Below are 27,929 nucleotides of genomic sequence, written 5' to 3' on the forward strand. Positions count from 1 at the left end.
GAATCCGGCAGCACGTTTGCTCACTGGACGGAAAGAATATGATCGTGTTACACTGACGTTGGCGGCCTCGTACTGGCTTCCCATCCGTGCCACAATAAAATACGAGACTCTGATGTTAATATACAAATTAATAAATGATACACAACACCCTGAGGATTTATACACCATGAAGATTACTAGAGACCCCCGACAATCTGGCAGGCGTGTCTTGCTGAGGTGAGCGGCCGGACCTTTTTGGTCATAGGCCCGGTATTATGGAAGACTATGCCAGAGCAAATACAAACTGCTGGATGTTAAGGCCTGCAATAAGGCGTTGAAAACTTGGCTTTCAGCAGAAATTTGAAATATAAATAATTGTGCCAGCAAGGTTACTGATGTGCAACTCTTATGTATCTTACATTGTTGTCAGGATGATTCTTCGGTTTTATGCGTATGTTAGATTTGTAAATTGCCGTGACCTTTTTAATGTTATGGCAGGCATGAAATTTCATATACTGAGCTGCAGTCCTGCGGTGACACTACTTCATTCCTATGCATGACGCTGTATGGGGAGCCTTGAAGACATAAAAATGTCTACCCTAGAATAGACAGGCAGGGGGAGATATAAAACAGACTTTTAAACACCTGAAAGGTATTAGTAATACACAAGAGGCAAAGCTTTTTTCAATGGAAAGTAAGCTCTGGAACTAGGGGGCAGGATTCGAAGCTCCAAGGGGGAAAACTCAGGAGCACTGACAGCAAATAGTTTCTCACGGAACAGGATGGTGCATACCTAGGACACCCTGCTGGCGGAGATGGTCAAGAGAAAGAGTACCAGACCTCAAGGCACCATGGGATAAACACGGCAGATCCCGAGGATGGTGGCGAAGCACTGAGGTAACTTGCAGGAGGCGGCCATCACGACCCAGATGCAGACGGGCGCTCCTGCGGCGCCCTCCCGGGCCCCGGCTCCAGCTGTCACAGGCGCAGTGGAATCTCTTGCAAATGCCAGCGTGAAAAGTGCCCAGAAAAATAGAACCAGAAATTGCATTTCAAAACTAACTCTAGGGTTCCTGTGGTGATTTCAGACCTTGGTTGCAGAAACATCATTTTCATTTATTTATTTAATTTGAAATATTTATATCCCACACCCGGTCAAGACAAGCCCCAAATTTCCCCCCACCTCATCGGACATTAGGCAGCTCCCTCAAACACTAACTTTCCACCTCCTAGGCACGGCCTTTTATTTTTTGTGTTCCTGCACTGGGCTTAAGGAAACATTGAGGAGTAGATTTTCAAAACAGTGCGCAGGTGTACATGTGTGCGCGCTACCCGGCGTGCAAATGTACGCCCGATTTTATAACTCGCGCGCGCCGAGTCGCGCTGCCTTCCCCCCACCCCCCCCTACCTCCCCCCTTTTTCTTTTTCTTGTAAAACTTACTTCAGCCCTGGGGCTGAAGGAAGCTGCATGCGCCGGCCAACTGGCGATGCGCGATCCCCGCCACCGCGGCAAATGGCCGCTGTGCTGGGAGCCTCTGACCCCTCCCCACCCATTTTTTGCAAGCGCCAGGGGGGGCCTTTACGCACGTCGCCGGGCCTTTTGAAAATAGGCCCGGCCCGCGTAACCTTTTTAAAAACCGGCCCTGAATGAACAGAGCTGCTCCAAGAAGGGTTAGAGACCTCCTGCAAGGTGCAATCCTGCACAGAGAAGGGCCGCCAGGCATCACAAGATACGTCTGTTCGCACCCGAGTCTTATCCTGTGTTTTCCATTCTTTATTTACCCCAATCCATTTCCAGTGTCTGTAAGTAGCAGTTTTTGTTACCAATATCCCCCTCCTGGCCACTTCCCTGTTTTGACAGCAACCTCCCCGGAAGCTGGGCCGAAAGAGAAAACCATCAGGGACGGCCAAGATGCAGAAGGCCAGAGACTTGGAGCTAGAATAGAGTCCATGGGTCCACCTTAGTGGTCCCTCAGTGCAGCAGCAGCCCACAAATTTCTAGTGGCTCCTGCTCTACTGGGATAACCTACAGCCTTGGGGTAGGGGCCAGCTCTTCAACCATCTTTTGAGGTCGTTTTGAAAAAAAAAAACGGATACATTTTCCCTCCTGAGAATCAGAGCAGAGTCCCTGCAAAGTGACTTAGGCCCCAGACCTGTGCCGATCGATCCCGATTATATTCCCACCCTTAGATTTTGTGCCCCAGCAGCCCTGCCTTACAGCCACAGTCAGGTACATGCAATATTGGCCTGCATTAAACAAGCAATCATGGAGCGCCTGCTCCCTTAACGGGTGCCAATTCACCTCTCCCAGGCACCCGCTGTAATATTTAAATTGGGTGCCACGGGAAAATGGAAACTGTGCACCCCTACCTAGCACCTCCTCGGCAGCCGGTGGCTGTCAGCAGGTTAGGAAAACAGACGCACAATTTGACGAGCATCCGTTTGCCTAACCTGTGCACAGCCTAACTTGACTGCCGGCATACTACTATTTTTTTTTTTTAAACTCTCCTAGCATCGTCTGCTTTTCTGTAATTTTTGTGGATTAAAATGTGTGCATCATGTGTACCTTTTTTATTTTTTTTTTTAAATCAGAAGGGGAAATAGGTAATAGCCTCATCAATATGAATTTATATGTGATGAGCACTAGTACCTACGCTCTCGTGGTTACGGACACATGTCTAACATGGCCAGCCCACGGTATTGCATTGACCTGATGTTGTTTACTGAAGCCATATGCATCTAAACCCACGTATCATAGGCCTACCTTCACCTTTCTTGTTTAAATCTATAAAACATGCCTCAGCTACTCAGCATATAGTAAGAAATCAAGCACTACAAGTATAGACTGGGTACATAGTAACGTTCATGGCTTTTGGACTACGAAAAGCTCGAAAACCTGCTAAAAATGTAGATGACTGCACAGTGCTGAGACTCTTGCCTTTCACAATGGCTATGGTTAGAAACATTCCAGTCGTTTCCTATTTATGTAGGTGTGGGGAGCAGGAAGGTACTTTCTCACACAGCAGCCTGCACACCACATCATCTTCCCCCCCCCCCCCCCCCAACTAAACCCTCCCCAGAGGCAGCCCCAGCTGGTGGCAGCTGAGGCTCCGGGGCAGACTATTCGAAGAAGGGGGGACTTTAAATAGCCACAGCAGGGAGGCTGCAAGGCAGTTCAGTTTCCTGCATACCCAGACCACAAATCAACTGCTTTGGCAATACCATACACAACAGTCAGGCTACTCCCTCTAATCCAGCCTTCCGAACATTAACAGCCAAGCGTGCAGCACTGTGATCTTGAGATTATGGCATCGCTTCTCCCCCACCCTTCCAGCAGCAGCCACCACCTCAGGCAGCAAGCCAAGGACCCGCTGCTTGTGTGAAAGGAGCCTGTCACAGTGCCAGCAGACGTCTTAGCAGGGAGGGGGGGGGGGGGAATATGTTTGTCTGAATCAAAAGAAGACCACAGTTCTTTGTACCACACTGTACAAATGAAAGGTCAAACAACACGTAGATCTCTTTATTAGAATAACTTAACATTTGGGACAGACTTTGGAGAGTACTGCTCCCTTCTGCAGCTCAGTGCAGAGAATGGCACCTGACTAGATATTTACTGGTTGCACTACAACGGTAGTTTTCATTTTCAAACACTGTAAAAAGTTATGAAGGAAAGGACTGGACCCAGGGAATAGGGTAGTGGATGCAGCTGCAACAAAGTACAAACTAAGAGAGAGACAGAAAAGTTACAAGGGAAGGAGAACAATAATCAACTGTATTAAATCAGGGATGCTCTGTTTCAACAAATAGGTTATTAAATACCTGGTCTGCTGTCTATTACACATTTGCTAATCACAGCGCCTTCACGTTGCTTTTCACTCAGCACGGACAAATGCTAGAAAAACACTTCCAGCTATGGAAGATTTATTCCTGGGAATTAAGGGCTGGAAGTGTTACAAACAGAAGCCAAAACAAAAACATTCACTTTAGATTGCACCAGCTCCTACCCTAGAAGACTGAACCCAGCGCAGCTCAGCCTTGCCCCTACCCCTAAAGCTGCTCCATGAAAGCAGAGATCCTCCCAGAACTGGGGAGGAATGAACGAAAAGTATTTACAATATTCATAGCAGGTTAATCTCACAGTGACAGAATCACTCACAATCACAAGAAAAATAAAGAGAGGAGACATGACAGAGAACCCCCTAAACTCATTTGAAAACAGAACAGAGGTTTGCAGATGTGGACCATACGGTGCTGGTGCTTACAGCATGGATGGAAGGGAAGAGTCTCACAGCCTGGCAGAGCGGAAAGAGACCAGATTTTTCTAATAAATAAAAGCAGCAATCCAAGGCTCCCGCAGCAGGACCCGGGTTTTCGAGGCAGGATGCTAGCGGACCATATACTCCTTGCGCTTGTTCAGCCGCACCTGGCAGAAGGAGAAGCTGCCGAGCACCACGTAAATCCCGGCGGCAATGAAACAGTTGTAGCTGACCTGCTCGTACAAGCGGTAAATCTTCTCAGGTGGGCGAGGACTGGGGGGAGGGAGGATGAAAGAGAAAAAAAAACAAAACACAGAACGTGGTTATTTCCTCAGCTGTAATCCCTGTACTATACAAGTCACGGCACCCATCCAATAGCAAGGAGGATGCTGCAAGGCAGGAGTGCACTGGCAGGGCTGTATATGTGGGGGTCTCAGTAAAAGGAACAGCAGAGCAAGCGCAAGAAAAGGCCTTCACGCACAAGGTCAGGAACTTACTCATCAAAGTCTTCAGGGGTAAATGGCACATCCTCAATCAGAACAGCAGAGTGCACGTTGAAGAAGATGCCAAGGAGCACCTAGAAAAAGAGAATGAGACGTCAGCCAGGGGAAACCAAGCCCTGTCCAATAATACTGACATCATGGGAGTACTTCAGAGTCACTTGATGAAGGATCCCCACTGGATCTCCTACAAGGAGTACGACAGTTACATTCTCTCACAGTTCTTGGAGTCACTTGATGAAGGATCCCCACTGGATCTCCTACAAATCCAGAATGCTTCCAAAACACAGAATTTTCTTCCTGAATGACAGGCAGGTGCATGAACTCCCTCAAACTGATCTTTCCCCAGTGCAAAACACGGAAGCCTCACCAAGATCCATATCCCTCTAAACAGAGCCTGTTTACAGGATCAACAGAGCAGGTCACCCCCGTCTCAGTTCACTCCTGACACAACCAGTCGCCTCCTGATTCACCGGTGCGCTGCTCTGCGTCCAGGCACCTCCCCTCTCCATCAGGTAAAAGGCCAGTGCCTAGGGGAGGGGGAAACTGAGTGCATCTGTAAAACCAGCAAGTAGGAAGGTGAAAATGACGCACACACACACACGAAAAACAGGTCACCGGCTCCAGGCAGCAGGATCCTGCTCTGGAGGACCCCCACCTCCCTGCCAGGCATCAGAGAATGGCCCCGAGGAGGAGGAGGAGGAGGAGGAGGATACGGTTACAGGGTGGGGTAGAAGGACTCAACTGACAGGACTAAGCCTTCTATCCACTGTCTCGGACAGAGGAGTCATCGTTTCCCTACAGCTGTAAAAGGAGAAGCAGAGGCTCAGGCTGAGCTATGACCTATGCGATTGCACAGAGGAGACGAAAGGGAGCTCAGTAAATGACGGGAGGGGGGAGAGGAGGAGAATCCAGGGACAGCAGGGAAAGCCTGCGGCCATTCAAACAGCACGGGGGGGGGGACGGGACCAGGGGGGCCCCAAGCCCAGCAGCACCATCCCAGGGCCTCCACCTCCTGCAACCCCAGATCCCGGCATCCCGTCTCCTCCCCGAGGGCCTCACCAGCATGATCACTCCCCAGATGCTCAGCACGATCCCGCAGGCCGCCATCTTCGGGCCGCAGCATAGCAACGATGTCATGATGAGAGCCGGATGCGGGGACGGGTGAACCAGAGCCTCCCGCGAGGCCAGTGGAGGAGCTAGTTCGGACCCCTCCGCCCACACCCGCGCATCTATTTAAATTACAATACAGCACCAGCAACCAATCGCAACACCCCTAACCACCTCTCTGCGCTCTATATCCGCTTCCCTGGCGCCCTTTAAAAGGATCCACAGTGCGGGGCGGGGCTAGACACATCCATTATCGCGGGGACGGGGGAGAAGAGAGGACAGGAACAGCCAGACGCTTCCCTCTGACGTCATCCTCCCAGCCACTTTCCTCCTCTCACCAAGGAGACCGCGCGCCCTTCTCTTCTCTCCCCCCCCCCCTCCAGCCAGGATATGGAACGTTCCACGCCGCTTCTTCCACCGCTGCGGCTGGGAGGGTAGAAGAGCGAAGCTTCATTCCCCTCCCCCAGCTCATCTGGCTCTCCGGCTTTGTCGCCCTAACCCTTCCTGTCTCAGGCGTCTCCGCGAGTTACCCAAAGGAAGGAGGCGAGAATTACACCCCTTTTCGACCTTTAGGGTAAAATGCTGTCCCACCCCCGCCTTTCTGCAGGAAATGGTTCATTCCCCGAGGACAAGGATCAGAGCACGTGAGCAGCTGTCACGAGGCGGTCAGCTGACAAGTCGTCCCCCGCCGTCAGGAAGGGGAGGAGGGCAGGGAAGGACGGACTTGTTGAACTCCCCAGCCAATCATCGTGCGCCCTTCCGTCAGTGCAGCTCCCTCGTGTGGACAGAGAGCAGAATGCAGGAGCCTTTCCCTCTTTGCAGCACGAGGACCTGAGCCCCGGACCCGGCTTTTCTCCCCGTCTGTGCAGCGTATTGCGGTGGCAGGGTAATGCCTGCTTGCAGGCTCCCTGAAGATCAGCGCGGTCACTAGTGGAGCTGCTCCATAGGATGGGGGGTGTGATCCTTTGGGCTGGTCAGGGCTGCACTCGCAGGCCGTCTTTGAGCAGGGGGTGATATTTAATGACCTGGGTTTTGGAAGGAGCCCTGCTGCACGGATCACACTTGAGGGCTGGCGCTGTAATGAGGGACCTGACGTAAGTCGAGAGGGGGAATGAAATTCAACAAGTAGTTATTGAAAACTCACGATAGTAGCCTTTGTATCAAATGAGCTGAAAGTACAAAGGAGCACCAAGAAAGTGCCCCCTCCAAAAAAAAAAAAACCCAAAATCGTAGCGCATTAATATGGTAACACAATACAATTCAATTAAAACAAAAAGGATCCTCATGAATAGACTAGAAATGGATACTGGGACAAGCAGGCTGGGCTTTTAGATCCCCAAAAGTGGTGGCTGGCTGCTGAGAGTCCGTTTTCTTATAAAAATATGGATTATTGGTTTCCTAAACCACTTTTGGAGAACGGTGCCGCTTCTACACAGACAAGAAGTTGGGGTAAGGCTTGTTGCGTTCAGTAGGGGTGGACTCCTACCATATATGTGCTGTCGGCTTTGTTGGATCTCATTTTTGCACATCCAATGGGGGGGGGGGGGGGGTGTTAGAGGTCAGCTTACCACTGAGTGCATCTCAATGCAGTACAGGCTCTTGCTAGCAGTTATTTTGGCTGCATGAGGACATTGTCGTTTGAAGGAGAAACTTGGAACAAGAAGCATGGTAGCCACATTAGTGCAGTTGGCTACTTAGCCATTGTAAAGCCTAGTCGCAGGTGTAACATGTTAGGGCCATGGCTTAAAGTTATAGACACAGAGGAAGTGGGAGCAGAAGTAAAGAACAGAGCCGGGTCTAAATAAACTGGCTCATTCACATACACTCTCGCCAGTTTTTTTCTTCTTTATCCCAAGAATCCTTCCTTCCCAGCAGGGCTCAAGCCTCAGCCATCCTTCTGCCACCACTGCTTCTTCCCTGGAGATTGCTTTGAGGAGCAGGGCTGGAGCAGAAAAGAGCTAGAGGAGCAGGGCTGTTCTAGAAAAGCCCTGCTGAACCTTCGTTGCAAGCCCTGGTTAGTGCAGTAATAAGATGTCACCTACAGTAGGTTTTATTATTGCCATGGGGGAGAAAAGACCAAAATGGGCACTATGGGAAGGGAATGAAGACCTGGCTACACCAATGAAGGTTAGAGTTGTTATACTGTTTGCATCAATGGAAGGATAGACCTGAACACATCAGAGCCTGTATATATGACCATTTTCGTCAAAGCTGAGTATCTTCACTTCAGCCCCAAAGTTAAAGAGAATGCCTCATTGTCGAGGCAAAAAACAAAGTCATGGTGAAAGATGAGGGCAAAGAAAACCTTGGGGAAGGAGAGGAAGATCATTTTTCAGAGTCTACAGCGAAGAAATCCACCACCTTACTAGAGACGAGTCTGTGAGCGTTTTTTTAATTCAATTTCAACAAAAATCAAATAACATTTTTGAAAGAAAAGATAAAAATATACAAATCAGATAAGTAAAGAGAGTGGAGACCCTCAATATTAAAAGAAAAAAATACCACCGATTGTAGAATCCTTATCAGACAGGAATAGAAATAAACCGTGCAACCCAAACTCAAAAATCATAAAACAAATACCACTGTGCAAACTCAGCTGCCCCCAGAGACCATAACACTACCTGCTGGTGCAAGCCGTAACACTTTGTGCATTTAAAGATTCTAATTTCAGGCACTTTCTTGGCCCAGCAATTTATCCCCATTTTGCTGAAGTAATACATTACACATCAAGACTTCCCAAACTCGATTGGGACCCCAGAAGGGGGAGGGGGTCACCCATGCCGCTAAGGGAAGGGTTTTTGAAGTGCCAGCAGCAGCAGCATTAATAGTGGAAGTCAGTACGGTGTCTGCGAGGCAGCAGTCACGTACAGGCCCTTGCATGAGTTTCTGTAGTAACAGGCAGCCCTGCGTGAGGAAGGAGCTGGGTTACGGCAGGGCCTGGGAGTCCCTGTGCTGACTTTGATTACTAACGCGGTTGCTGCATGTAGGTCACTGTCGGGTTTGGGACCAACCGTGAGGGGAGGGGGGGCTGAGTGTGTACGAGCTGGTGGAGATTGCCACAGCTCCTCTTTTCCTCACCCACCCCTGAACCTGCTGCAAGAGAAAAAAAAAAAATGTCCCCATCCTCAGCCTGCAATCTCTATCAGTTGTCATCCACCTTTGGGCTGGGCTTCCAAAGGAAAAGGTGGCTGCTGACCCTGGCTGAGGAGATGTTTGGAAGGGAGGGATCAGATAGAGGAGGGTTCTGAGGGTTGGAACAGGTGGAGAGGAAGGGGCTGTGGAGGGTGAGAGAAAGGGACCAACAGACAAGCCAGTGGGGATGTAAGAGAGGACCTGGGGGGGGGGGGGGGGGTGATAGGGGAGGTGGAGTGGCTGGGAGTTGAGATGGAGAGAATGGGGAGGAATGTGATAAAGGAGGGGAGGATAGGATCAGTCTAGTTGTGATGTAAAAACGGCTGGAGAGAATGGGCGATGGAAGAGAGATCACGTGGGGGGAGGATGAGAGTGCAGTGATTGTTGGAAGTGATCCGCACCCCTGCTAATTTTGGTTTGGTGGGCCCCTGGGGCTCAGGTGAATTTTCAGGTGCTAGCATCGGGTCACGCTGGCTAAAAAGTTTGGGAAGCCCTGCATGCCCACTGAAGCACAGCAAAAAGGAAAGGCCAGAGCCCCTGACGGAAGGGGCTGCATGGTGGGTAAAGGTCATAGGGTCCGATCTTGACCCAGACCAGCTTTGAGCAAAAGCTGCAAATGATTTTTTTTTTTAAATAAGCGTGAAATGAAGGATTTCTTGAGAAGATGCCGGAGATGGGATGTCCGTGCGGAAGACTCCTCGCATGAGCCTGGCAGAGGAATTAGAGCAGAGTTTTTATTTTTCAATTTGAGATTGCCGTTTACCGAGAAAGACTCTCTCACTCCTTTGTGGTAATTAGTTAAACGGAAATCAGGTAATCAGTTAAGCACGGCCCAAGTTTGTGTTTCTCAGTTGAGTAGAAAGTGTTCTAGCAAGTTTGGCTTTTTCTTCCACTAAATTGCAAGTTGGATCGCGCTAGCGGGTGGAGTTGCATAATTTGTTCGAGGGTGGGTTTTTTTTTTTTGATTGTATCCTGTACAAGGTTAGGACAGCAGTTGGGGTTAATTTCGTCAGCGTTTGTGGAACTTCTCTTCCACGGTCACTGCGGCTGGCGGACAGCATGAGGACATCCAAGAACGTCTCCGTTTAGAGGCGGCTCGTTATTTATAGCGGCTTGAGCTCGATGAGGCAAGCTTGATAGGCAGTGTAAGCCACGATGTGGTGCTTTCCAAGTTTTATTCTGTTATCTCTGCTTTTCCGATTGTTTTACCTCGATACGGCCTAGTGCTTATGCGCAAGCGATTCGTTACATTTCAAATAAAGATTTGCTTCCTGACATTGCCAGGACTGCTCTTTCTTGAAAAAAAAAAAAAAAAGGAAAAACAGTAGCTCAAGTGCTGTGGAGGTGAGGAGGCAGGGGTTCTCTCTTGCCCTTAAAGGGGACCCATCACCCACAGCCTTCTGAGACCCCTGTCGGAAAGCCTCAGGCTCCAGTGGAGCCTTCAGCTATCCCCCTCCACTTCTTCCTGCAAGGAAGTGACACAGAGTGGGCACCCATCCTTTCTGGGGAGTGAAAGAGGAAGCGATGTTTTATGCGAGAAGCATGCAAAAAAATAAAAAACGAAACGATGCGGGGGGGGAGGGGTCCTCCGGTGCAGAATGGCTTAGGACTTGTCGCTGCTTGCAACACCGGACGTTACATGGAGGCTGGCTGGAGGAAAGCGGTTTTATTATGATGGCGGGCTAGGAAGGCAGTCTGAAGCAGAGATTTCCATAAATACTTACATGGAATCCCTTTTTTCCCCCATTTATTTGATTTCTGTTCTGCACAGGCTGAGATGGGGGCCAGAGTCTCCCCTGCCTTAGCGTTGCTGGTTAATAGAAGACTATAAAGTGATTGAGGGCTCACAGATACGTCCGGGGACTGCCCCCACCAAGGGAGGACCAGTTCCTCACTCAGAGGTAGAAGGAGCACAGGGCAGGGCTCAGACGGTGATGCTGTTCTCAATGTTTCCAGGCTGCAGGTATTCATATTTCAGCTCCAGATCTGCATTTCTCTCATCAATTTCACTTTTAATGGCTTCCAGTTCTCTTTGGAATTCCCGGATCTGTTCTTTAGCTTTTTCTTCAGAAAAATATTCCTCAACGTACTGACCCAGCGGTACCTGGCGCAAGAGAAAAAAAAAAGAGGGGATTCCTTTATTAATGATCGTTGACTTCACTTAAGGCCCCATCGCTTGTTATCGATCTGCTACAAGGTGAAGGTGAGGACTCTTCCCGTAGACACAAGCCTGTCGTCAATATCTGCTTCATTACCCCTTCCTTCCATCTACCACCTCCTCTCACCCTTGCTGGTTCTCAAAAAAAAAAAAAAAAAAAGTGTCCGCAGGCAGTTTATGCCTTGCCCTCTCACATGCACGCCCCGCGGAGCCTCACCATATCTGGCTGCCTCCGCCCCAGGTGCCACGTGATGGCCATTTGGATACAGGACTGGCGAATATCAGGGAGCGATTCCACGATGGACTGCATGGTCACTGGATCCTTGCAGGTAGGCGGGGGCTGGCGCATCGAGCAGGGAGTATTGGGGACCCACGCACACCAGTCGAACTGGAAAGAGATCAGACACGAATTAGCCCAGTTACAAAAAGGGGGAAAAAAAAAACGGCAGCCTTATTAACTCGCCTCTTCCCCGTCCCCCACCCCAGCAGAAACGTACCTGTCCTGAATTCACAGCGGAGTGCTGAGCCGAGCAGGTAAAGATCCCCATCGTCAGGAACTTGCATAGTTCCACCTTGGTGTGGAACGAGGACGGGATCCCTGCCGAACAGAAAGCAAGACGATCAGCGGGCTGATAACCTGAAGCACTCGTGGGTGAACTAGAGCCTCGGGACCTAAAAAAGTCTTGGTGGGGGGGGGGGTGAGAGGGATCATCAGCCCAGAGCTGACTGGGTGTCTCCGGCAGGCTTCCCTGTCCTTTTAACCTTGTTAAAGGAGGAGTTGTGCCAGAACTCACCAGCATTCGGAGCCCCAGCAAATCCTTCCTCGGCGATGTCCTTAATCCAGGCCTGCAGCTCAGGGTCAGAGGCCACGTCCTGGTCGTCACGATAATATAATCCCACAATCCTCTGCACATACCTATCAGGAAGCAGAGCAGGCTGGATGAAGGGAGGAAAAAAGGGCAGCCCTGCTCTCCAGCCTACACAGGACATGAGGGCACGCCGAGGGTATTCTGCTTTGACAAAATATCAAAGACTGCTCCTGTCCCCCCCACAGCCATGGAAAATATATCTTACTCCATCAACCCAATTCAAGGACAGACACATGCACAAAAATACAAACATTCTCACCTTCGAATGGCCTCCCATAACCGAAGACCATCCATCATGTAGAAATAATCTTTAGGTTCTCCGTGCCTCGGCTTTTCAAATTGTCAGGTAGACAGAGCGACTCGTATGTCAGCAGCTGGTACCCTCTCTGTGCCACCTGGAGAAGCCCCCGTCCTCCCGTCGACACGGCCTTCAAAATCAGAGAGACAACTGGGTCAACCGTGCCCCGAGTGATCAACCTCAGCAAATCGGCACAACTCTTCAGCAGGGAGAATATCGCAGACCTTTACTACTTCCCCCGCCCCAGCTGAAGTCACGATAAACATCTAAGGGACAGGGCCCCAAGGGTCAGACCCTGACTGAACTCCAGAAATAAAGTTCGATCCTCCTTTTAAGTGTTGCAGAGCAAGGAAAAAAGATCAAACGTCTAAAGCCAATGCAAGAGAAAAACGCTCTACCTTCACGAGGTCTATGCTTCGCCCAGCGAAGGACAAATTGAGGTTGCTCGAGTACCAAGAGGACTGAACTATTTGCTGTGGCACTCCCTTCTAGGGGTTTGGCGAGAGAATCCGCACAGTGTTCTGCTCAGAAGGGTTAGGAGGCGAGAGGAAGAAAGCCTCTGGTGTCTTGTGAGCGTGGGGAGTTTGGGAAGTCTCTGTCCCGTAAGGAGGGCCTGACGTTGCCACGGCTTCTTCTCTCTCTTAACTATTAAGCCAGTGGTCTTGGGTCCATCCGTAGAGTGGAGGTTATCCCTTCTCGGAAGGGGTAAACCTCTCACCCTAGGGTCATCCTTCCGTAGGGGGAAGGGTGACCATGATCGAGAGTTCAGGGTGAAGGCAGATCTACACAGGACCTGTGGAAAGAGCAGTGGAGGGAAGCAGCCCGTCGGGGCCCTACATGAGTCCAGGAAGGAGATGCTGTGTAGGATCAGGTACCAGGAGGGGTCATCAGGAGCCCAGCATCTGCCCAAGGGAGCCTTAAACCCCCAAGAAAAAAAAGCATGAGGGGATCCCGGGAGGGTCCCCAGATACGTTCAGTACCTGGCTGTAGATTGCAAGAGCTTTACAGACTGTACAACTTGCAGCTATTTTATTCAGACTTCAGTGATTAAAAAAACAATTGTGTAACCCCAAACCTTGCATCAAGCATCTCCTTGGTTTACAGCATCTAAAGCTCGGGCCCCCGGACGTCCACTTCTGAAGAATCCATGCCAGGGTTGCAGGACTCAGCTAACTGCTTGCAGTGGGGAGGGGAGGGGATACTTACCGTCACTCTCTCACTGAGACCTGCTGACCTTTTCAACGAGCCACATTTCCCATCCGAATCTAAAGATTCTTCTTAAACTCATCCGTGCTTCCTACAGGGGATTCCATCCCCTACCCCCCTCCATTCCCACATCCAGGTGCACTTCTCAGTGAAGTTAACGCTCATTGTCTCTTTATCCTGGCGGTACCCCCCCGGGGTCCTTCCAAGGCCAGGCTGAGAGCACACCGCAGGCTCACCCCACCCCTGTGGACAGGAACACGTCCCCTCTCGGATCCTCGCCCCTCCCCACCCGGTGGACCTCGCCGCAGTGAGGCTGGTGACTGACCTTTGCAAAAATTCCATTTTCGGAGATGAGCTGACTCCGAGCACGAGTGTTGATCTCCAGCGAGTATCTCATGTGCGGCATGAGGAGCTGTGGCAGACCCAAGATAGGTTATAAATATCTCCTAAATTCACAAAGCACAAGCAGCCCCTAACAAACAGAAAAATTTTAAAAAAACACGTCCATACACCCCCCCAGCAAGCCCCCGCACGGCCTCTCGGGGTACCTTGAAGATGGGGTGCAGGGATGGGAGCTGGCGCAGCACCGCCACGCAGATGACCTCCCCGATCAGGTGGGTGCGGAGGAGGTGAGAGACGATCTGGAACATCTGGAATTCCGCCGTCCGGACCCAGATCTTCGCCAGGAGCCACGTCAGCTCCGGGTCAGAAGGCAAGAAGATGGGATTGCTCTCCCCAGGAACCTGGTTTAGCTGCAGGACAGAAGCAGAGGGAGGGATTGGCAAGGGGGAGAGCTTCTGCTCTGGACGCGAAGGGTGGCGAGCCAGAGGCAGAGAGAGCGTGAAGAGGCAGGGCAGTACGGTGCGGTTGCCTCCCACTTATTTGGTCTTCTGACCTGTATTGCAATGGGCACTAAGTGCCCGGCAGGCGTCTGGTGCAGGAGGCACACGGGAGCAGTCAGGTACTGCTTCTGTCCTTGGATCACATTGGTGGGAATCGCATCCAGGATGTCGTAATCCACAATAAAAATCTTCCCATTCTGTTTATTTAAAAAAGAAAAAAAAAAAAAAAAAAGACAAAAAAGGTACGAGGCGATAAATTCAGTAGCTGCCCACATACACACCAACCCTCCCCCTTCCCATATCCTGAGAGACAGTAATGCCTTGTGCGTGCAAGGCGAGACAGGCTGGCACGAGAGACCTTACCTGCAGCTCTTGTTCCAGCGATGTGTAGCCTCCCAGCGAAGGAGCTACCATGTCCTCGGTGACAGGCAGCTTGGCGGGGATCTGGGTGCAGCATCTAATTAGGGTAGGATTTGCCCCATTCAGGAACTGGTAGCCAAAGAACCAGTCCTCCCTCCAGTGCTTCATAACAAATCCTGACAGTGGGATGGAGAGGGGAGAGAGAGATTTCAAACACACAAGATCCTTCCACCTTTATGTTCCACACGCTCCTCGGCCCGTGGTCAGTGCCCGGCTCACAAGCTGTTGCACTCACCAGCCACCGGGCTCTTCACTCCCCAGAAGATGGCACGAAAGTCATCCAGGTCAGTCCACGAGGTGCTGAATTTCGTCATAAGGTTCTTCAGACAAAGTTCTAGCAAACTGCCAGAAGAAAACAGCTGGAGAACCATGTGGAGAACAGCTGGACAAGGCACAGAGACAGGGCAAGGCTACTGGAGGCATGTTAGCAGACTCTACCTGTAAGGCTCCCTTCACCCTAACCCTCCCTGCGAGACCTAGAACAGGATGCTAGGCGGCCTGTGTAGCGTGGGCTTTCAGGGCCCTGCCACCGGAGAGACCGCTGATGGGCAAGCAGGACCCCCCCACACTGGGCCACAGGCTGGACCTCAGAGCGGTGCCCCTTCTCCTCCCCACCCCGGGAAACTCACGCGTATTGCAGGGAGTGCGCAAAATCACTTTGTTTTTCGTTGTGAAACCGGATGTCCTGAGGCAGGTCCTCCTCACTCTTGACGGCGAGACACTTGGGGAGGCCTGGTTTCCACTGCATCCACCTGAAGAAAAAAAAAAATAAAACACAGCAAACAAGGAGCCCGCAATCACACAGTGCAGTCAAGCGTGCCCTGCCCCTTCATCTCGTGGCGCAGTCTGCACAGATGCCCCAGCCTACTCTTAAGACGTCGTCCCAGATGTCAGCTGCGCAAGCTTGAATGCATGGGGAGGTCGCACCTTGTTCAATCAACCTGCCATCCATGCTAGGAGATCTGCCACCTCTCCCTATAATATCTTGGGATGCACTGTTGCCTTGCTGCCATTTCATGTTGGCTGACCTTGCTTCCTCTTCATACTCTCTGTGCTAGTTGGTTCTATCATCTTTTTTCTGCAGCTAGAGAAGCAACTCTCTTTCGGAACCTAAACCAGTACCCAGAGCCTTCTCCAGTTCTCCTGCACGCCCCTCCTCTTTCCGTCATTCCAGTTGTTTGGACTTTTGACCCAAGCCGCCTATCCAAGGTACCTCCAGGTACACAGGAGCAGGTCACCCTATGTCCAGGTTCCTGCGGCATTCTGGGTCTCATCTTCCCCCTCTCAATACAATGATTCATTGAGTGAGACCAGATTGATACCATAATCTACTAAAGACTCGCCAACAAGCAGGGGGTGGAGGATACAGACGAAGCGTGCCTGGAAGAGGGGCAAAGGACAATGTTTCACCTTTTTCATAAGGACGAGATGTCTGGTTTAATTCTGTAGACCCTGAAGGCCCTTGGTTGTGAGTTCTTGCCAGCAGCGTCTAAGGATCTGAAGAACCACCCCGCGATGGTTAGCTTGTGAAAGACGTCCTGGTTTTTCCTCTTCACGAGGCTGTCCAGGAGTAGATCGATTTGGAGTGGAGTGCAACCAAGGCTAATTTTAAAGGGAATCGTTCATTAGCGGGATTAATTCCTATGGACCATAAGACTAGGGAGCAGCTCTGACTGCCAAAGGACGATGCTCTGGTCTGCGCTGTGACGAAATGGACCACCATACCGGTGGAAGAAGGTGCAGCTTTGGAGGTGCCCAGGATCATAAGATTGAGGCAATTCTGAAGCAAGAGCCATGAATCTCCAAATCTCTGCTTGCTGTTGTGTGGTGACAAGGGCCGGGTTGCAGTTAGCCCAGGAAGCTCCGGGTAAGAATGGCCCATATTTGGAGCCAAAAGCCGCATTCCTAGTGGTGCAGGGTATGATTTGGTGGGTACGGCAGCTCATGGGGTGGGGCTTCAGTGATTGCTGCCCGAAGGCTCCTTTGGCTACAGAACTGGTCAGCTGATATCTCGAAGTCGAATCTTACCACTTACTGTTTGGGAAATAAATTAGAGAAGATGGCAGATCAATGGGGAGAGTCCAAATTTCCTCGGTTACCCAAGGATAAAAAGTCATCTCCTCTGTTTTCTACGATGAGGGGGATGATTTTGGGCTTCTTGGCGTTTTCGCCTCTCCAGAGGTTCGGGTTCTCAGAGATTCCGCTCATTCAGGAGGTCTCAGTCCTTTCGAACGAAAAAAGTCAGGTAAAGACAGAACCTCTGGTTCAATATCTCCTCAAGCCTTCCAGTGAGGTTTTGGGGGTCTATCCTCTGGTTCAGGAGATAGGCGTCCGCCCATCTCATTTGTATCAGACATGGATCTACATCACATCCTACCGGTGGGTCTTGGAGGTGGTCGGGACATATCTGCTCTCAGATGCTTTTTCGGTTTCCCCTTGCAATTCCGTAGAAAAGTGGGCAGCAGTCCAGTCCCATGGTGCATCAGCTGCTCACTCTGAAGGCTGTTAGTCCAGTTCCACAAGATCAGGAAGGCACAGAGCGTTATTCTATTTACCTCGTAATTCCCAAAAAGAGGGATCCTTTTGATTTATTTTAGAGTTGGTGGGGGGGGCGGGGGGTCAAATCCAGCCCTTCAGGTTACCTATTTTCAGATAGAAACCTTAAGGTCAGATATCATGAAAGTGTAGAAAGGGGCATTTCTCACTTCTCTAGACCTCTTGCATATTCCAATTCAAAAACAGCATCAGCAGTATTTGCATTTTGCAGTATTAGGTGTTCCTTATCAGTTTCAAGCATTGCCCTTGGACTTTTTCCAAGGTGATGGTAGTCATGGCCACGGCACTACACAAGGAGGGAATTCTTCTTCTTCGGTATTTGGACTGGCTAATCTGAGCCAAGTTGGCAGAGGCGAGCTGCCTGGTGCTGAGCAGGGTGGTTCAGTTGATGCAGCACCTGGGATGAGTAGAGAATTTGGCCAAGAGCAGCCTGCAGCCATCCCAGGTTCTGGAGTATCTGGGCATCTGGTTAGAAACAACTCGGGGCAAACTGTTTCTTCCAGAGTCCTGCATCCAGAAGATCTGAGGACAGGTCCGGGCCTTGCAGTCAGCGATCTGTCCATCCATATGGTTGTACTTGCAAACGCTGAGGGCCGATGGCTGAGATGATAGAGGTTGTACCTTGGATGCATGCTCATATGTGTCCTCTGCAGAGGTCCCTCCTGGCCCAATGGAATCCTCGGTCTCAGGAATTCAGTGTACCCTTGACCTTACCACCAGAAGTGAGGAGGCAGTTACTCTGGTGGCTATGGAGGGAGCATCTCGAAAGAGATTTAGAGAGTCTCCCGACTTGTTGGTGGTCACAATGGATGAGTGTCTCTGGGGCTGGGAGGTTCACTGTCAGGAATTGATGGCACAGGGGCAGTGGGTTTCCAAACAGATGTCTTGGTCCTTCAACCGGCTGGAAGCCTGAGCAATCCGGCTAGCCTTCGATTGGGAAGGAGAGCTGAAGGTCATGTCTGACAATGCTACAGCAGTAGCGTCTAATCGATCATCAAGGAGGGGCTTGAAGTTGACAAGTCTCTCAGGAGATGATGTCCTTCCTTCCATGGCTGGAACAACAACATTTGTAGGCAATGTCGGCTTCTCATATAGTAGGAATCAACAACATTTGGGCGGATTATCTCAGTTGTCACGAATTGAAGCCGGGAGAATGGGAATTGGCTCCAGAGGTTTTTTTGCCTCATCATGGATCAATGGAGTTGTCTCTTTCTGGATCTGATGGCGAATCACCAGAACGATTTTACAGGCGGATAAAAGGATGTTCAAGCTCGCGGAGTGGATGTGCTAGTTCAGTCTTGGCCACAGGAAAAATTGCTCTATGTGTTTCCACCATGGCCCAAGATTGGCCAGTTGCTACAGAAGATAGTGCATCATCTAGTTTTGGTGCTCCTGGTGACCCTGAACTGGCCACACAGGCCGTATGTGGATCTTTATCATTTTCTGGTGGAGAATCCGTTACAGCTCCCTCTTCTCGGATCCAGTATTTCACAACAACCTGGATCAATTTTGTCTTATGATTTGGCTCTTGAGAGGGCTAGGCTCTTGAAGCGGAGTTATTCAGGGGCAGTGGTGGAAACTCTTTCGAGAGCATGTACGTTTTCCACCTCATTGGCTTATATCAGAGTCTGGCATGTCTGAGTATCGGTGTCATGGGCATTCTTGTCTACCTGCATCAGCGACTATTCCCTTAATCCTAGATTTTTTACAGGAAGTTCTGAGTAAAAGGTTTGACCTTGAACAGGTGCAAGTGGCTGCTGTAGCGTGTAATTGGAGGTGTGTGCAGGGGAGGCCTCTCTTCGCATCCAGTTGTCTATTTTGAGGGGAGTGAAACGTCTTAAGCCTCCCTTGCATTTCTCAGTGCCTTTGTGGGATTTGAATCTGGTCATTTCCCTTCTGACGGGTCCTACTTTTCATCCTTTTCGGGGTATTTCCCTATGTTTGTTGACCCTGAAGACCTTGGATCTGGTTGCTGTTTGTTTGGCAAGGCGGATTTCGGATTTGCAAGCCTTGTCATATAGGGAGCCCTTTTTGGTCATCACGCTGGATAGAGTGCAGATAAGGATGGGGCCTGCCTTGCTTCTCGTGCCACCATGGCTCGTTGGATTAAGAAAGGGGTGACAGCAGGCTGTGCGGATGCCGGGAAGGGCACACTCGACCCTGGGCGGAGTTACGTTTGCTTCCTCTGGCAGAGGTCTGTGGAGCTGCAGAATGGTCTTCCTGGCATACGTTTGCCAGGTATTACCTGTTGGAGGTGGCTGCGTGGGAGGATCTGTCCTTTTGCTAGGGCAGTGCTGCTTGGCCTCAGGCAGCCTCCCACCCTTCTGGGGGAGTAGCTCTGGTACATCCCACCCATGTGGGCTGGCTGGCCTGGATGAAGAGAAAGGTGATGTTACTTCTTACCTGATTATTTCTTTTCTTTTAAGGAGGGCAAGCCAGACCACCATCCCGCCAGGGGCTGCCTTGTGGCGGTCGACTTCCTTCTGCCCTTTAGGTTCCTTATTAAGGGAGTATTGTGATTCAAGGATCCGGCTGAGCTGGACCAGCGCAGAACCTGGTAAGTGCTTTACGTTTCTGGAATAGTCTTACTGTTTTGTTTTCTAATGTGACTGATCGTGGAGCTGAGTCCTGTATTTCCGTTTTTTGGTTTGTTTGTTTTTTTTAACTAGAGTTCATTTTTAGTCACTGCTTGTAGGATGCAATAATTCTCGTTAGCGGGTCAGTGTCCACAGTTGGCTTTTGAAGAAGATACTGGCTGGCTGGTGTCCGTGCTGAGCTATATGAGGGTGACGTCAGCGAGTCGTCGTTCTCTGACTCCATCTGCTGGTTGGAGTGCACAACACACTGGAGCGGACTGGCTTGCCCTCCTTAGAGAAGAAGAAATTATCACTTAAGAAGAAAATTTCACCTTCTGCTTCGTCTATGCATGCCTCAGAAGGCTTTTAGTTCACTATAGGGCTCTGTGCATGCCCTCTGCAGTACGCATGCCCCACCCCTCCCCATCACATGGCGCAGTACAAGCAGCCGTTCTCCAGGCTAAGAGAAACTAGGCAGCACCGCAAAAGTCTGGGAGGCGCAAATCACCGGGGATGGATGGCAAATTGTTAAAGAGGCATTTTAAGTTTTTAGGCTAAATCGATCGATCTGTGTGTTCGTTCTTGGATCTCTTGCTGGCGCTTGCGAGACTAGGGCCGCGTACCCGAAGGGCGTGGTGGGGAGCACACCGCAGTACCTGTACAACGCCTGTCGCTCCTGGAGCTCTGTTGCCCGGTAATTATGAAATATCTCCGAAGCGTCGGTCACCTTCCTTGCTGCTTAAACAAACAAACAAACAAAAAACACAAACACACACACAACATAAAAAACACGTGTACTGACAGGTTAGGGCGATCGTGATTATATTATGGTGGGCAGCATTTAGAGTGCCCATAATCAGAAACGGTATTTTAAAAACGCTTTACACCTTGCTGCACAAAAGCCTGTTATGTGGCCGATCTGAGAGGGCGGCATGGCCGTGTTCGCACGCTGCGATCTTTAGGGCAGGACGACTAAATGCGCCTGCTTTCGGAAACCTTCAGACTAAGAGAGCCTTTTCCATGGCAGAGCCTCACGTGTGGGACACCTTGAACATGTTGTGTTATTATTATTTTTTTTTTTTTTTGGCTCAGGAAAAAGCCTAGAAGGCTGAGATTTTTAGGCAAATATATTCAGTTGAGAATTGCCACTTTTGTTTTAATGCTCGTCCTGTCTCGTTATATATTTCAACCGTGCGGGTCGTGGAACAGAAGAAGTGGAATTAAAAAGTTCAGCGGCAGGTGCCGTGCCCTTGCCTTGCCTGTTAGACCCAGCGGACGCGAGGTCTCGCTCCCTCGCACACGGAGAGGCCGACGGGCGGTTCCTCCCGTCCCCGGATAGGTCACGGGGCAGGGCTGGAGTTTTCAGGCGTTGGGGGGGCAAATTGAAGCTTTCCTTCCCGCATACACACAAAACCTTCGGGTCACGAGGTCAGTATCCCCAGGCGCCTGCCTGCTTTGCCTAAATTTTAATCGGCCTCGTAGGAGGATCTTTCCTATCTCTGGGGGTTGCTGATGGTACCCCCCTTCCCAGGTTCTCTCCGAACTCTCTCAGGGCTTCCCTCCTCCTGACAGACTGTGGATCTCTCCTTTCTTAGGGATTCCTCTCCCCCCCCCCCTCCCTCACGGGCGAGTTCTCCTCACCCAGGGATAGAGCAGAGATCCTCGCCCCCCCCCCCCCCCGGGCACTCACCTGTACCCTCAGGAATACGTATGGTGGTGTCCCCCTTGAGCCACCTGTAGCAGGGGAAGTGAAAGGTGCGCCCCTGGGGGCAGGTCACTGTCACATACAGGCAGAACCAGTTATCCTCCACCCAGAAGCGCTGCTTCTCCAGCTGCACGAACTGAACAGCCCCGATCTCCTGGTCGCTCTGAACCTCATAGTCATCCACCTGGGGGGGGGGGGGGGGGGGAGAAAGAGACAAGGGAGAGGTGAGGAGAGGTCCACCCCAGCGACACCTATAGAGGCGAGTGAGCCTCTGCTCGGATCAGGGGCGAGAGCTTGCTTAAGACCCTGGGCCGCTTCTGAATCGGACGTGGGCATCAATAAACGTGCGGCACCTGCGCGCGTGCCCACGTACGGACTTCACTCTCCCTAACTCTCCGTCATTCGTGAGCATGGCGGGCTGAGGAGTCTCTGCAGCGACCCCCGTGCAGAGCAAACTCTCTCCCACCCCAGAAGTGATGGGAAGGGGAACACTCTCTTTGCATCTTAGCAGGAAACACCGTCTGTCCTCTCATACATATTGTCCGTCTGTCTGTCGGACATGACTGAGACAATAAATGTTCTCGAGGTGAAAGCAGCTTTGGAAGTTATCCTGTACAAAATCTGCTTCTAGCCAGAGCTGTCATGTCATATTATATATATATATATATATATATATATATATACACATATACACACACATACATACATACATATACATATATATCTATATATCTATCTCGTGTGTGTGTGTCTTGGATCTTTCCCTGCACAGCCTTGGATGCTTCACCGGAAGATTATAGGGTCCCCATCTGAAATGGAAACTCTAATTTAACTCAAGTTCTTTTCAATTGGACACGTAGCAAGCGAGCACCTCGGTTTATTGTGTTTGGGCGGGGGGAGGGGGTGTCACGCACCTCGAGAACATTTATTTTCTCAGTCATGCCCCACAGACAGACAATATGTATGAGAGGACAGACGGTGTTTCCCTTCCCATGACTTCTGGGGTGGGAGAGAGTTTGCTCTGCACGGGGGTCGCTGCAGAGACTCCTCAGCCCGCCATGCTCACGAATGACGGAGAGTTGGGGAGAGTGAAGTCCGTACGTGGGCACGCGCGCAGGTGCCGCACGTTTATTGATGCCCACGTCCGATTCAGAAGCAGCCCAGGGTCTGAAGCAAGCTCTCGCCCCTGATCCGAGCAGAGGCTCACTCGCCTCCCCGTGCGACCCAGCGAGCCTCGGGCTCAGCTCCACCTCCGTAATCTGCAGTTTTGCTGCTTTCAGATCCTCAGGCATGATCATCACCCCCCGTATCTCTCTACCGACAGTCACTTCTGCTTGGAACACTAGAAGGGAAATTCAGAACCATCCAGGAACAGAAGGCATTTGAAGTTCAAATGCTCGGATACTTTGGAGCTCACCTAAAAGCACTGGACAAGACCCTCGAGGGTCTTTTTTTTTACCCACTGCCAGACCGTTTTGTGCACGGCAGCCACCTTCCCTCAGCACTCTGCTACCCATTGCACCGTATTGTACCATTCACTTGCATTTTCCGGCACCTCCTCTTTTGCTGGGTTTGCATCCAACTCTACAACCCTCTTCATAACAAGGAAACAGCTTGTTATGAGGACATTTGTGCGGGTGCCGATCCCGAAGCAGTCTTGTGTTCTGGCTGCTCCCCTATGGTCGGCTCCCGTATTTTATTCTTTATTATGTATTCAAATGTATTTTATTTAATTTTTTAGTAAAATAATTTTTAGTAATTTTTAGTAAAATAATTTTTTAGTAAAATAATAAAATTAAATAAAATACATTTGAATACATAATAAAGAATAAAATACGGGAGCCGACCATAGGGGAGCAGCCAGAACACAAGACTGCTTCGGGATCGGCACCCGCACAAATGTCCTCATAACAAGCTGTTTCCTTGTTATGAAGAGGGTTGTAGAGTTTTTGCACAAGGCAACGAGGTTAGTTGATATATAGGGTTTGCATCCAAGGCAGGGAGGATTATCCCGAGCCTCCCACCGCTCTGACTGACCTACCCTCCCACAAAGCTCGTCCCCTCTCCCCCGCAGGCTTTGCGGACCACAGCTACAACGGTCTTCCACATGGAGTCTAGCCTTCAGCTGCTGTGCCCCGTATTTTTAATGGAGTTTATTTATTTATATGCATTTGATATCCAGAATGAAGCGGGTTCTCTCTCTTTACAGGAGAGGTTAAAAACGTGGTGGTTTCTGCAAGCTCTCCTTGCTCGATTTGTGGTTTTCTCTCTTTTGCTGCACTCTAACAGTTGCTAGCTCGTTAGCTGCTTTTGGGATGGGAATTTTGGGCAAAGGCTAACGGCGGTATTGCTTTGTGGAGCCGCTGAAGTCTCTGGGAGGGGGTCAAATCCACTCATCACCGTGTTACGACGATTTTGTGTCACCCACACTGGGATCCTGGTGGAGTGGGGGATCCGACTGAACACACACCAGGCTTCGTCTTCAAATCCATGAATCCACTAGCCCCCGCCCCCGAATGTTTTTCCCCTCAACATCTGTTCTCCTATACCGCCCCAGGGGAACCTTCCATCCTCCATGCCACTGGCTTCAACTGGACTAAGCACGCGCAAGAGTTGGCATTCATCCCCAGCCCGATACCACGGAACTTGTTACCTCGCCCTCCAGAAGGAAGAAAATAATAATAATAATAATCAGGTCTTCTCTTCAACTCCTACTTGACTACAAATCTCAAGTCTTGTCCACTTCAAGGCTTCCTAACTAAATATATGCAATGTTACCCCCCTTATCTACTGACTTGCAAGCTGACTATATCCGTTACCTGCGTACCCAATGCTTATGTAAGCCACCTTGGCAGAATCAATGCTCTTAATAAATACTGGCGGCACGGTTCTACCTTGTTTTAATAGTGTTTTGTTTGATGGACTGTGTGTATTTTACTTTTGTAATTTGTCACTGGAACAAACAGAGAGCAAGCTCACCCAGAAATGTATTAAGTTAGTCCAATAAAAAGGTATTGCTTTTTTGGTTCGTTTGAACTCTCTTTTGATTACCTCCTCTTTGGAAAGAGTTGCAGATCCAGCTCAGGACAGGGTCATGCCCCCTTCACACCTGCACCACCAGCTCCTCTCCCTATGGAATTTCGGGCATTTGCACCGTGTCCCAGGTGCCGTACGTGCCGAGGGCTGAATCCCATCCACACCCACTGCTCCCGTGACATGCTGCAAGCAGTGCCAGCCGGCCTGTGCTGCAAACTTCTATGTCCTTTCTGACACCATAGCACCAACCAGATCCAGCATATGGGAGACTGGTACATACAGGAGGAGTGGGCATTTGAATTTTTAAAAAAAAAAAAGTTTGCTGTGTGTCATTTTCAAAACTAAATGAAAGAACCACCCCAGAGTGGGCACAATAGAGAATAGACACACACATACACATTCTGCTTCTCTAAGGTGATAAGGCATACCACTGGTGTTTCTCCAATTCTCTCCTGGATTAATAGATAATTAGGAGATAGATTTGCATCCATGGGTCTTGTGAATGCAAATCTCCCAAAGATATCCATTACTGATATCCTGAAAACCTGACTGTTTAGCTGGGCCTCCATGGATCTTGTGAATGCAAATCTCCCATACACATCCGTGACAGAAATCCTGAAAACCTGTTTAGCTGGGCCTCCATGGATCTTGTGAATGCAAATCTCCCATACACATCCGTGACAGATATCCTGAAAACCTGTTTAGCTGGGCCTCCATGGATCTTGTGAATGCAAATCTCCCATACACATCCGTGACAGATATCCTGAAAACCTGTTTAGCTGGGCCTCCATGGATCTTGTGAATGCAAATCTCCCATACACATCCGTGACAGAAATCCTGAAAACCTGTTTAGCTGGGCCTCCATGGATCTTGTGAATGCAAATCTCCCATACACATCCGTGACAGATATCCTGAAAACCTGTTTAGCTGGGCCTCCATGGATCTTGTGAATGCAAATCTCCCATACACATCCGTGACAGATATCCTGAAAACCTGTTTAGCTGGGCCTCCATGGATCTTGTGAATGCAAATCTCCCATACACATCCGTGACAGAAATCCTGAAAACCTGTTTAGCTGGGCCTCCATGGATCTTGTGAATGCAAATCTCCCATACACATCCGTGACAGATATCCTGAAAACCTGTTTAGCTGGGCCTCCATGGATCTTGTGAATGCAAATCTCCCATACACATCCGTGACAGATATCCTGAAAACCTGTTTAGCTGGGCCTCCATGGATCTTGTGAATGCAAATCTCCCATACACATCCGTGACAGAAATCCTGAAAACCTGATTAGCTGGGCCTCCATGGATCTTGTGAATGCAAATCTCCCATACACATCCGTTAGATATCCTGAAAACCTGTTTAGCTGGGCCTCCAGGGAGAATAACTACTCTATACAGCTGCATACTAGGATCCAGGAAGTAAGGTGCCCTGAAGTTCTGCCTTAATGCCAGCAGTCAGATTTGGGTACCTGGCACGACCCACACCTAATACCAACCCCCTGGCTGGCAGTCGCATTCACTACCCATGCAGACAGCTATGATGGATGGCACCAAAGGAAACTGAGTGTGCAGGTTTACTGGTGTTCATCAAACCCACCCCCTAAAGGCAGGATAGAGGAGGAGAAGAGAAGGGGGTACAGCCCTGCAGCCCTTCCAGAGATGGGGGAAAGAGGGCGGCAACAACAACAACAACAACAACAAGGTCCCCATCCTCCACCCCCCCAAAAAAAAATAAGAATATGCATTAAAAAAATGAAATAGCACAAATTAGGCAAGAATTGGAAGGAAAGTGCACGAAAGGCTGCAGGCGTCTCCAGACCTTGATTTAAAAAGATCCGTTTGAGAGTAGAGGAACAAGTAGCACTACAGGGCAGAGAAAGACTCATCGAAAGCATGAGCGTTCATTTTTCCGTGCATATAAAAGTTTAGACGGGCAACAACATTTTAAAACGTAATTAAAACAGACTACACAATAAGTTGCACCGAATGCCTGCACCCCGGCTCACCGCGCCCCGGCAGAAGTCCAAGCCGGGATTGTCCAGCAGGGTCCTCCGGGAGCTGCCCCGCTCCCCGCTCAGCCTCACGTAGACGTAGTTATTGGTGCCCGAGTACTCCGAGGTGCCGGTGGCCACCGTCACCCGGTAGGAAGGCATGGCCGCTGCTCGCAGCCTGCTGGAGCCCGAGCAGATAAAGCAGGAGGAGGGGGGGGGGATGGGAGAGCCGGAGACTCCGCCCCCGAGAGAGCGGAGGCCCCGCCCACGATGCACGGACCATCATCCCGCGCAGGAATCAGGTCCCGCTGCACGGTTACCGCCCGCCTAGCCGCCCTCCACGGGGGTCTGCGCCCTGGTCCTGTGACCCCCACCCCCCCCGGGGGGGGGGGGCAGGAACGAACCGGGCCCCTCCACAATTTGCCCCAAGCCGCCCTGGTTCAGGGGGACCGGAGCTTGATCCACCTAATGAGGCCCAAGCTACCATCAACCACCCCACTTTTTTTTTTTTCTCCTTCCCTCTGCATCAGAGCCAGCCACCCCTTTTTCAGGAGCACCACAAACTTTGCTAGAATGAGGAGGAGCCGGCCGGAAGCGCTGATTCAGCTCCTCGGCGGCCCTGAACAAGGAAGCTCCCCCCCCCCCCCCGCAGGACTGGATGGGCGGGGACCAGCCCCCGGCACGCCCTTGGTCCATGCACCCGGCAGCGTGATCGGCTCCTGCTGCTGCTGCCATCCGGCACCGGCCCATGCATTTCAGCGGCCGGCACTACTGAGCCCCCCCAATGCACCTCCCCTGAGTGTCACAGCAGAAAAGAGACCCGCATAACAGCCCCGTTTCTAAAAGGTTGCAGCTGCGCCGGGGGGGGAGAGGCAAAGTTATCTGCAACTGCAACCTTCCTTTCCTCTGCGCTGGAGGTGAGGATAAAGCCCTTCGCAGCTCCTGCTGCCAGACTCTGATCAGGGTCTCGCCCAGCGCCACGAACTGGCACCGCGCTCTCATCCCCCCCGCCCCGCACGCTGCAGTTTCATACACGAGGCAGAAGCAGCCACTCATTTTATTTTTCCAGCAGGCAGCGGTACTCAGGTAAAAGAAAATTATTACTTACCTGCTAATTTTCGTTCCTGTAGTACCATGGATCAGTCCAGACAGTGGGTTATGTCCCCAATCCAGCAGATGGAGTCAGCACAAGCTTTGAGGGGGCGTATCCATATATACTACTACCCCCTCTGCAGGAGTTCAGTATCGAGTATATCAAAGCCCGAGTAGAAACCCCCGAAGGATCAAGTT

General features: G+C 50.6%; 2 protein-coding genes across 2 annotated transcripts; both read right to left on the reverse strand.

Annotated features, from left to right (window-relative positions):
- Nucleotides 1–3,471: 3,471 nt before the first annotated feature.
- Nucleotides 3,472–6,046, reverse strand: RNASEK (ribonuclease K). The gene is made up of 3 exons (XM_029581596.1): nucleotides 5,798–6,046; nucleotides 4,733–4,812; nucleotides 3,472–4,508 (listed from the first exon to the last, which is right to left on the reverse strand). Exons 1-3 carry the CDS (start codon nucleotides 5,873–5,875, stop codon nucleotides 4,364–4,366), a joined length of 303 nt encoding a protein of 100 aa, XP_029437456.1. The 5' UTR covers nucleotides 5,876–6,046; the 3' UTR covers nucleotides 3,472–4,363.
- A 2,165-nt stretch (nucleotides 6,047–8,211) lies between these two features.
- On the reverse strand, nucleotides 8,212–27,207 carry ALOX12 (arachidonate 12-lipoxygenase, 12S type). Its single transcript, XM_029581561.1, is given in 15 exon segments — nucleotides 8,212–11,081; nucleotides 11,353–11,523; nucleotides 11,633–11,733; nucleotides 11,930–12,051; nucleotides 12,264–12,312; nucleotides 12,315–12,432; nucleotides 13,834–13,920; nucleotides 14,057–14,260; nucleotides 14,404–14,547; nucleotides 14,714–14,886; nucleotides 15,006–15,112; nucleotides 15,400–15,522; nucleotides 20,559–20,637; nucleotides 21,593–21,791; nucleotides 26,655–27,207. Coding segments are annotated over 15 exon segments (2,004 nt in total). The 5' UTR covers nucleotides 26,802–27,207; the 3' UTR covers nucleotides 8,212–10,901.
- Nucleotides 27,208–27,929: the final 722 nt, after the last annotated feature.

This window comes from Rhinatrema bivittatum, chromosome 16 (genome assembly GCF_901001135.1).
Source record: "Rhinatrema bivittatum chromosome 16, aRhiBiv1.1, whole genome shotgun sequence".
Classification (NCBI taxonomy): Eukaryota; Metazoa; Chordata; class Amphibia; order Gymnophiona; family Rhinatrematidae; genus Rhinatrema; species Rhinatrema bivittatum.

Coding starts and splice junctions, on each gene's coding strand:
- RNASEK (XM_029581596.1), bottom strand. CDS start 5,875: ATGACATCGTTGCTATGCTGCGGCCCGAAGATGGCGGCCTGCGGGATC. Junction 4,813..5,797: donor TCTGGGGAGTGATCATGCTG/GTGAGGCCCTCG, acceptor CTCTTTTTCTAG/GTGCTCCTTGGCATCTTCTT. Junction 4,509..4,732: donor ACCCCTGAAGACTTTGATGA/GTAAGTTCCTGA, acceptor CCCTCCCCCCAG/TCCTCGCCCACCTGAGAAGA.